The sequence below is a fragment of the Alosa sapidissima genome, chromosome 23 (assembly GCF_018492685.1).
Source record: "Alosa sapidissima isolate fAloSap1 chromosome 23, fAloSap1.pri, whole genome shotgun sequence".
Classification (NCBI taxonomy): domain Eukaryota; kingdom Metazoa; phylum Chordata; class Actinopteri; order Clupeiformes; family Clupeidae; genus Alosa; species Alosa sapidissima.
This window is the reverse complement of record NC_055979.1, coordinates 6,046,198-6,056,927: the sequence shown is the minus strand read 5'-3', so window position 1 is coordinate 6,056,927 and position 10,730 is coordinate 6,046,198. Positions and strand designations below refer to the sequence as shown.

Here is a 10,730-nt window from a genome sequence, read left to right as displayed (position 1 = left end):
TTTTACAGAATGAAAGCATGCCAGGAGACGTACCACATGCCATCTATCACTGATAAATGCTGGCAGGACAAAAGTAGAGGTCACTATTGTGGCGAAGGACAGACAATAAAAGTAAGTTCCTTTGATGAATGCAGTTCAGACGGGAGTTGTTGCCCTAAGTGTGCTACTGTATGTAAATCATGTCGCGGACGGGGTTATTTACTGTAAAAGTCACCTTTGACAGACATAGTCATAAACAAATGCAAAGGCATACGTTATCCAACAGGAAGAACTTGTCCTTCAGGATTGTATAGTGTTTCTATGTCATTCTAAAGCTCAAAACACCACCATGAAGAATGGATCAATAATCCAACTAATTTGAGTGCAGTAGGGAAAATGGTTAAGGTTAATGTTTCATTCATGTTTTGAAGTTGCAGGTATCTGTCCAAATAAGACCAACTTTATCCACGTTCATTAATCAGTCAAAATAATGAATATTAGCTTAAAAGACAAAAAAAAACGCGTGAAAGCTAGGGGACACGGTTACTTGGTGTGATAGGTTTGTGTCTTCACTCCTGGTAAATTAGCCACTGTGTGTGTGTGGAAGGAGGAGCCGAGACGAACACAGGGGGAGCGCTCCGTGGTGCGAGAGCACGCACATCGACAGGGGCTAATGGACAGAGGCAGAAGCCAAGAAGTCTCTGTTTCCACGTCTGCCTAACCTAGTAGCTGTTGGCAGTCTCTCGGCTTGTCAAGTGAAAGGAAGTGGACAGACGCAGGACCGCTTCTGAATATCAATGCTGAACTGGAGCACTAAATATCCGGAGCTTACGGGGATAAACTATAAGTGAGGTCAAATTTTCACAACGCACACAGCTCGGGTGAAGATAAGTGAATTGTTCGGATCGGAAGGAGGACATTTGGATAGTTTGACACCAGGAGAATGTATGCGACTTTTTCCTACTGTGTGATGCTTAGCGCGCACGCGGGCATTTCTGGCTATGGTTATCTTTGAAGACGGAGGACCGCAAAGAACTTTCTTTATTTTGGCTTGTTCATGCGGTTTTTGAAATGCACCATATCGTTTGTGGTCTTCCAAGCAATCTCTGGATTAACTACTGACTCTCTGTGGCGCAGCGCATTGGGTAAGTGCCCCTTACGAGTAAAGTCAGTCAACCTCGAGGGCTTGAAATGATTACTTATCAGCTGTATTTGGACCTGTATCTATGCTTGCATCTCATACTACACATGACTAGAACAATACCCCGAAACTAGCGATAAGGGCTAAAATAAGCTCATCCAAGCATGACCATATAGCCTATGCGTCTCAGAAAGCCGGATATGTCAAGGCTCGCAGTTTGACGCGTGTGAAGGTTTCTCTCTCATGCAACTACTTGCCGATAGTCTGTCAGGAAATTTTCAACAACATTTTCAACAAAATTCACATTATTGCGTTACCTACGAGCAATTCAACTTTATTCAATGATCTTATTTAGTAGGCTACCTCAAAATCGGCACTCCAAAAGTTAAACTGCATGTTTTGCGTTTGAGAATGTACAGAATGTAAAACGTGCATTTTAGCCTGCCAGTAATGATTGCGCCATGGTTTCAGTACAAGTACAGGTAAAAAAAAGAAAACTTGAACATGAAGACATGAAGTGGCCCTTAGGGAGTGATTTAACTTAATTACAAAAGACTGCGTCCTAATCAAGAATAAGCCCAACTTCATGACTTAATTGCATGAGGATATTGTTAAACGTTATTTCTCTTGGGTGTGCTTCAAATGTATACATGTATGACTGAGTGAGCAATCATGTACTCATGGGTTAAGCCTTTCTTGTATGTTCACAAAATCTATTAAACTGAAATGCAAAGCTGCAAGTGTACATTATCTCCCTGCCTCTCTCTTACTCACTCTCACACACAGACACACACACACACATACACACTTGCTCACTCTCTCTCTCTCTCACACACACACACACACACACACACACACACACACAAACAAACACAAGAAGACTACTGCACATCACCGTAACTTAAATACTGTAAACATATTTGCTTCTAGCAGATCTTCTACACACTTTCATAGCAGAAAAAGAAAAGAACAAACTACTGCAAATAAAGTAATAAGCAAGCTTAACATAATTGTGTTTTGTATGCTTTAATAATGGATATGTTGGGCATTATGATGTCAGCCTTGACAGCTCTCAGGTAGTCTCAGGGTTACCCAAGAGGCATTTTCAGCACAACTCTTCCTCCCTGGCGTTTTCAGGGTTAAACAGGAGTGGTGTGACCTTCCTCTGTAAATGCACAAGAGGGATGGAGTTTCCCTGGAGAGTGCCACCAAGGGTGTTTTTATTTGGATTTGTCTTTTTCCCTCCCTTCTGTCTCCTTCTCAAGGAATGCACACACTCTTGTGGGTTTAGTGGCATCCCCTCAGGGCAAGGACATCATTTTCTGCCCACAGCGCGGGGCATATTGTCACACACTAATTGGCCAGGGAACATTGCAGGGGCCATCTGCAGAGCTCCGATTAGTGCATGACATAATTGAGCATCGCTGATTTGCCCTCTCTCTTTGCCCCCTTGGTCTGCTTTTGCATAGCCCAGCTGCCTGCCAACCCCTCCCCTGTCCCCTAGACCCTCAGCCCCCAAGGCTGCAGTTTACCCCCCCCCCCCCCACCCCCCACCCCATTACCCCCCACCCTGGTGCACCGCAGAACAACCATCAGCTGACTGCTGTAGGTTACCTTCTTCTGCAGACTGCCTGCCTACTTGCCTGCCTCTGACCACAATATGAGTGAAAGTGAGAGAGAGGCAGTGTTGTTTGTTTAACTCGCACACACGCACACAAGAGGGCCTCTTTTGATTAACACACATAAGGTGTGTTCTGTTGAGTTTGGCGGTTTTGATAATGATGTACTCTCTGCTGCTGTTGTGGGATTTCTTCTCTTCTTTGACTTTTTTTTGAGTGCTTCTCAAGGGCAAGAGCGTGCCAGGCCATGGAAAGCCTGATTACAGACATCAAAGGAGTTTCTCAGAGTCACGTCTTGAAGACTGTAATCTTCACCTTTGTCATGAAGCCGCACATCTATGATCTCGGATTCTTGGCATAGATCAATGTTGTGAAATAGCTCTTTTAAGTGCAGTGAATGGAGGCAATACCATGAACTATAATTGTTTTTTCTGGTTCACAATACATTATTGTCTGTGTCAGTGTGAAATGAATGCAATTTACAATAGGTTGTAATGCCACAGATAGTTGTTTTGAAAGTTTGTTTTGTTATGGGGTAAGGTAAGGATGTGCCAATGAAAGATGTAGACATGATTTCAATTTGTCAGATTAATTGCTTGCCTGAATTTGCCCGTCATGGTATCATCTGGCCTCCAGGTGAAGGCGGCGGGCCTGTCGAACCTGCCTGCCACTTTGTCTCCCCCTCGTGCAATTTACCTCAATGGCTGCCTCTACAGTACGACAAGGCTTTAACAAGTCATGTGTCTTTCATTATTTAAAGGTCTCTTATTTCAGCACATGCGACACTGTAGCCAAAGACCTTATCAAACAACCTTTTAAAAGGCTTCCCGTGCTGAGGGAATACATCTATTTAGGCCTGGGAATGGAGCAACGGTGGTGGTGGTGCTGCGCCTCTCAAAGTCGGCAAATGTGAAAAAAGACATTAGAGGAGGAGAGGAGACGGGACAAGAGATGTTCAATGGCGGGATAGATGGGGGAGGAGGGGGGTTAAAGCCCCCCCCCCCCCCCCACACACACACACACACACCCCCAGTTGCTTCATGGGATTGATTTGCAAAGAGAGGTGCATCTGCTGTCTGCAGAACGTCTGTCCCGCGCAGCAGCATATTTGATGTCATCCGGCAGTTCTGACAGCTAATTCCTGTGAAATCATCACGCCACATTTGTCTAGCGGAGCGTCGGAGGAAGGCACGCCGGCTTAATCCCGGTCGCCTCCCCGCAGAAGGTCCGTGCCCACTGTAGTCAGCCTATTATTAGCACGTCCATGTGATGAGTGGAAAACCCAAAGTCCCCTCCAGTGGTGGATGCTGTGCGCTGCGCTTAATATTCCCTCTCGATATTCTCGATATATTACATTTCATCTTTTCTTTTGTCTTTTCTTTTCTCTTTTGGTCACGGTCAGTATTCATTGGGTCATTTAGGGGTCTGGGTTCATTGCATAAATCTTTAAATAGGAGATCATCTGTGCACGGTATAATGTCCGCATGAGTGGACATGGGCTTTGTGGGAGCTGGTTTTCGCAGCTGACAGGTTCTGATGTAACAGTCTGCCTGTTATTGTCTCCTCTGCGTCTGCTAAATGCGTGCGATGGTTGGCCATGATTACCTCGATGATGCATAATGGAGAGTGTTCGAAATCCCCCCCCCCCAGGGATATGAGCTGCTTGTCTCGCAGTCCCTTGTCATGTCAGTCGAACCCTTTCACCGTTTCCTGAAATATTCTTCCTCATGAAGCGAATTAAATTATAACGCTCTTTCGGTGGGCTAATTTGCAATGGCTGACCTTCTTGAGGTGACTCCAATGACAAGACAAAGTTGTTTAGTGGCGTGCGTAGTAATTGTGAGGAAAACCTCATTGCCAGCCAGTTCATTCGCTTGTTTCACTTCAACGTAATATTGTGATTTGGCAAGGTTACATGCTCATTCAAGAGAGCGAAGCTCACTAATCAGCTGCTCAGAATAGCACCCTATTGCAGTGACTCTCATTTGGGGGAGAAAAAAAGACACATTTGCATAGCCACAGAGCTCTGCACAACTCTTATGAAAGTGACAAAAAGTGGGCATTCTACAGTAGGTAAAAGTGGGAGTGCGTTATCCTCATAAACGCACTGTTGAAACAAGAGCAGTTAGGTGACTGCAGACCCTATTGTCTCTATTGTCAGTATTAAAGAGAAAGTGAAACTTAATGTCTTCATTCAGATAATCATGCAGGAGCCTCTACATTGTCTGATCATTTGGAGTAAATCCATTTTTAAGTTATGTGTGAGCACAGACACACACACACACACACACACACACACACACACACACACACACACACACACACACACACACACACACACACACAGATGGACTATCTGACAGACAGGGTAAGGTTAATAATGCTATTTTAATTGTCATTCCAGCAATCTTACATATATCGACAGCAAGTCACGCTAAAACGAACAAGAGTACTAATCCATCATGTGTCGCTGTCACTTCTACAGAACTAGAGTGTCGGACGGGGAAATTCCTTTGCTTTTTGTCCTCTGTGATTAGTCAACGTGTGCTGTCGTCACAGCGGCAGCTCACTGATAACGGGGGGGGGGGGGGGGGGGGTATCAATGATGCAGAGGTGTAGGCATCTGTGATGGATGTCCTCACCGTCTCCCCTGGGGCAAGTCAGCTGCACCCTAACATTTTAGACATTTTAGACATGCTTAACAGTCACTTCTCATGTGTCCAAAAAAGAATAGAAAGAAAGAGAAGAAGAGAAGAGGGGTTAGAGAAGTGGAACAGTGGTAACTGGTTTTGAATAGAGCTCAGTGTGCTGGGCATTTGATGTGCTGCAGAAATGGCCATGAGTCACAGTGTGTAGACTATACTAGATTACGGACCCTTCCAGGCCATGACCGTCGCGTCTTCAATTTAATCTGCTTTTCACGCGTTGTCAAAGAACGCTCACACGTTCAGCGACACTCTCTTGGCTCTCCTTACCTCTTCTATCCTCTTTCTTCTATCCCTTCTTTCTTCTCTGCTTTCCGCTAAACCATGATCACTTACTAGCGCAGTAAATGCTTGTTGATCAGTTAGCCCTTTTGCCAGCATGCATGAGAGGGCAATTCCAAGCTCCACTGGCTTCTGATGGAGCTGGAGACTCTTCTCTGTAAGTCACACATCGGCCTGAAAATAGGAGGAGGGATTTGTTATCTCCCAGCGGTTGTCAGCTAGAGTGAGATGTAGCCGTTCATTTGTCATTTCTTTCCTGTGGACGTGTGAAATTATACTCGTGTGTGTGACAGAGTGAGTGTGTGTGTGTGTGTGTGTGTGTGTGTGTGTGTATGTGTGTGTGTGTGACAGAGTGTGTGTGTGTGTGTGTGTGTGTGTATGGTGTGTGTGTGTGTCTGTGTGTGTCTATGTGTGTGTTTGTCAGTGTTTTTATGTGCCTTGTTCATCTCATTTTATTTACCGAAGCTGTTTTCAGCTGAAAGCAGTGAATAAGGGAACTTTGATAAGTGTCATCTTTCAACATAAGCGTTGCCCAGAGCTGTCACTGTATGATCCCGCCAGCTGTCAGATGATGAACGCGACCTATCAATGTTTGATTTCAGAGGGGAAATCAATCTGAACAAGCCATGCTGCAACATCTTCCTTGCCACCAAACTGTCTCCTGTTCCCGAGAATTAAGAAATAGAGCCTTAGAGGACCTTTTCTTATATATGATAACAGTGAAAATACAATATACAAACACGAGCACTGCACGGAACAAATGACACCCACTTGTTTCAGTAAAAAACAGATTATAGCACATTCAAAAATGTGCTTGTTTATGTATAAACCATTCTTCTTTTTCAACAGTGCATTCCAAGGACTATAAACTCTGTCACTTATTCCAACGGCAGCAGTGCAGGTTGAGTGAGCTGAATGTTAGATTTTGCCCACACTGTTTTGATATGCAGTAGTTGAAATTAAATGAGTCTAATTTAAGCACATAGAGGCAGAAGGGAGTGGGTGTGGTGAATCATTGTGTCTTTGTGTGTTGAAAGGGTACCCATAATTATCACTCAATAAAAATATTATCAGTGTGTACTGTATACTGTCTTATGGCTATTCCATCCCAGATGCAGACATTTTATAAAGCATACAATGTGTTTGTTTCTTTTTTTGTATCCACTGTCCTTTCCTTGTTGAAAATGTTGTTTACAGCATTGAGTGAATTCATTTATTTCTCTCACACTGCTTGTCTTTCTTCTGTCCACAGACACATAAGAGAGAAAAATGCTGGCCTGCGTTCTGCTTCTCTGCTCAGTTTTCGTCCTTGCCAGTTCTCAAGACGTCGGGGCCTCTGTGACCACAACGGGTGGATCTTGCGGGTCGCTGTGTTCCTGCGAAGAGCGCGACGGAGTTTTATATATGAACTGCGAGAAGAGAAACATTAGCAGGATATCGCAAATCAAAGTGCCATCCACTTTGCCTTTCCATTTGAATCTGTACAGAAACGACCTAGTGGAGTTGCAGGCCGAGGACATGGACAACTTCAACAATGCGATCACATTGCACCTGGGCGGCAATAGCATTCAGGAGCTGGAGCCAGGAGTGTTCGCCGCCCTGGGCTCCCTGAAGAAACTGCACATCAACAGCAATTTCCTGGTCATGCTGCGGGAGGACACATTTCAGGGCCTGGTGAATTTGGAGTACCTCCAGGCGGACACAAACTCCATCCAAGTGGTGGAGCCAGGGGCCTTCAGCAAGCTCGTCCGCCTCAAAGTCCTGATCCTCAACGACAACGCCATCGAGTTCCTTCCCGCCAACATCTTCCGCTTCGTGCCCCTGACCCACTTGGATCTCCGCGGCAACCGCTTGCAGACGCTGCCCTACGTCGGCTTCCTGGAGCACATCGGACGCATCATGGAGCTGCTGCTGGAGGACAACGACTGGGTGTGCGACTGCGAGATCCTCTACCTGAAGATCTGGATCGAGAACATGCGCTCGCAGTCGTCCATTGGCGAAGTGGTGTGCAGTAACCCGCTCCACCTCCGGGGGAACATTTTGACGAAAGTGAAACGCGACGTGCTGTGCCCGTCTCACGCGGACATCAACCTTGAAGAGCCATCCAAGTCCCTTGATATGGTGGTGACACCATCGTCTAAAGTAGCCCAAATACCCGAGGCCAAAGATGACGCAAAGATTCCAACACCAGCTCAAGTTCCCGAGATGTCTTGCATCCCCCAGTGTTCCTGTCACAATCATCCCATCGCGGGGTTTTTAATCCACTGTCAAGACAGAGGCATCCAAAGGATATCTGATCTTGGAGTACTTCAACAAAGCCCCACCAAACTTGTTCTGACTGGAAACATGATACAAAGGCTCTTGAAGTATGACTTTGTTACATATGATAGCCTAGAACTGCTAAACTTGGCAAACAACCAAATTGATTACGTTGAGAATGAGACATTCCTGAGTTTGAGTAATTTAAAGAAATTATATCTGAATGGCAACAGAATAGAGAAACTGACCCCAACTATGTTTGTTGGCCTCCACAACCTTGAGTACCTTTATTTGGAATATAATATGATTAAAGACATTCAACCAGGCACGTTCAATCCACTGCCAAATCTGAAACTGCTGTCCATAAATAACAACCAGTTAAGCACACTTCCTGCACAGATCTTCCGGAATGTTCCCCTTACGAAACTAAACCTTCGGAAGAATCTGTTCATGCACCTGTCTGTGAGCAATGTGCTCGACCAACTTGATGCCCTCGAGCAGATTTACCTCGAGGACAACCCATGGGACTGCAGCTGTGACTTAGTCAGCCTCAAGCAATGGGTCGAGAAACTGGACAAGGATACGATCATAGGCACCATCCTGTGCCAAACGCCCAAGAAGGCGGCCAAGGCCGATCTTAGGACCCTAAGGACCGAGGTCTTGTGCCCGGGCCTGGTCACTTACTACTCCTTGCCTACGGATACAGACAGCATCCAGACAACCATTGCACCAAACGGCCAAGCTCAGGGGTTCTTCAACTCCCTGATGGACACCGTTCCCCTGTCGGTGTTGATCCTGAGCCTCCTCGTCCTCTTCTTGACGGTCATCTTCTGTGCGGCCGGCGTGGCCGTGTTTGTGCTGCACCGGCGCCGCCGGCGGACCAAGAAGAAGCAGGCGGAGGAGCAGCCGCGCGAGAGCAGCCCCATCCACCTCCACTACAGCATGTACGGCCAGAAGACCACGCACCACGTGGCCGCCCCGCGCCACAGCACCGGCATGTACGACGAGACCTCGCACAGCCCCGTCATCCAGGTGTGCCGCAACCCCACCTACTGCGCCCAGCACAAGGACTACGAGTCAGAGCACGAGTACGACCAGGACGACGCCAAGCACCACCTGTGCCACAGCATCCTGGACAAGGAGAGCCACTCGCCGCTGAGCGGCGGTGGGGGGCCGCCCCACCTCAAGTTCAAGGCCGTGACGGAGTACCCGACCGAGTTCGTGACCCTGGGGGACACGAGCGCTCTGTACAAGAACGTCCTGGAGAGGGAGCGGGAGCTGCAGCAGCTGAGCATCACGGAGTACCTCAGGAAGAACATCTCCCAGCTGCAGCCAGGGCTGGACATGCAGGTCCCCGGGCACCACAAGGAGCTCAAGCTCATGGAGACGCTCATGTACACCCGGCCCAGGAAGGTCATGGTGGAGCAGACTAAAAACGAGTACTTTGAACTCAAAGCAAACCTTCACACGGAGCCCGACTACTTGGAAGTACTGGAGCACCAAACAGCTTTCAAGTGAGGTAATGACAAAGAAAATAAGTCAAGGAAATGTGTAAAATATATAGAGAAAAAAATCTAATTTCTTGGTTTCATGTTTAACACTCCAAGTGCCTTCTCTAAATTATTCTGCGGTAAAACTGTACTACCTGAAAGTTCTTGACATTTTGTTTTCAGCTTGGCAACTTATGCTGAGCCACACAGGGCAGACACAATGTTTAATTTATTGTTGTTCTTCTCCTTCAGAGAGTGCACTGCTCCCAAGGGACACTTAGCCCTAATACCTGTCTGTGTTAGCCCAGCAAGTAGATACATGGTGTCATCACATTCTACTTATGGCAAGGGTCCAGTTTTCCATGCACTCTTCCTGGGCACCTCTTTACAAGTTTTTTTTTAACGTTTAGCCATAATGCGCATGTGCCACGTGCCACATAGTTTATAGAATTCCAACCGTCATGCAGATGTGTAAAACCTCATTGCTGAGCTCATTCATTTGGCTTATTCATGAACAAGTTGCATTGTCCTCATGGTTTTTCTGTTGCTTTTATACTTAGTGGTTGGTCTGCAGAGTCTATTTATTTTTCAGTAACGGCTGAAAGAAAGACACTTATTTTATAAAAAGATTCAGATTTTTTCCCCCTAACAGCTCTGTGTAATTATGATAAGAACATTGCAACTCTCAGAAATGTCATTTTGAAGACAGTGCATGACAATCAAATGTCCTTTTAAAGAAAATATATCAGTTTTCCTTTTGAAAAATACCTTTGAAGGATCATTACTGGTTTGTATTGATAATGCTTATTATGATGATTTTGCATATACAAAGCTATCTGACAGTTTTCTCACAGCATGGGTCCTATCCAGGATGTATTTTCACATCATTATTTGGTTTGCAAAAGCCAAGTATATTCAGCCTTGAAAATGTTGTACTGTACATGAAGGGTTCAGATGCAAAAGCCTCTAAATGCCACCTACGTCAAAAATGAGATAAAGATGGTGAGTGAATGCTCTCCTCACATAGTATACGTTAATCAAATAATTTAACTTCAAAACACATCAAATAACACTCTCTTCCTGGTCTGAAATATCGATTTCTATGCAAAAACCTATAGGAACCGGATTTTAAATGCTCATTTAAAAGAAATGTGGTCAGACGGATTTAGAGGGTTTTGCATCTGAACTCTTCACATGTAAGAGCACCATAGCTTTATTTTGTACCAGTGTAGATTTTAAAACTATTTATTCTGTA

At 45.6% G+C, this 10,730-nt stretch overlaps 1 protein-coding gene across 1 annotated transcript; it reads left to right on the top strand.

Moving 5' to 3' along the window:
• Nucleotides 1–661: 661 nt before the first annotated feature.
• slitrk6 (SLIT and NTRK-like family, member 6) lies at nucleotides 662–10,416 on the top strand. Its single transcript, XM_042081389.1, has 2 exons — nucleotides 662–1,124; nucleotides 6,979–10,416. Exon 2 carries the CDS (start codon nucleotides 6,996–6,998, stop codon nucleotides 9,501–9,503), a length of 2,508 nt encoding a protein of 835 aa, XP_041937323.1. The 5' UTR covers nucleotides 662–1,124; nucleotides 6,979–6,995; the 3' UTR covers nucleotides 9,504–10,416.
• The last annotated feature ends 314 nt before the right edge of the window (nucleotides 10,417–10,730 follow it).

Excerpts from the sequence above, each read along its gene's own strand:
- slitrk6 (XM_042081389.1), top strand. The coding sequence starts at position 6,996 with ATGCTGGCCTGCGTTCTGCTTCTCTGCTCAGTTTTCGTCCTTGCCAGT.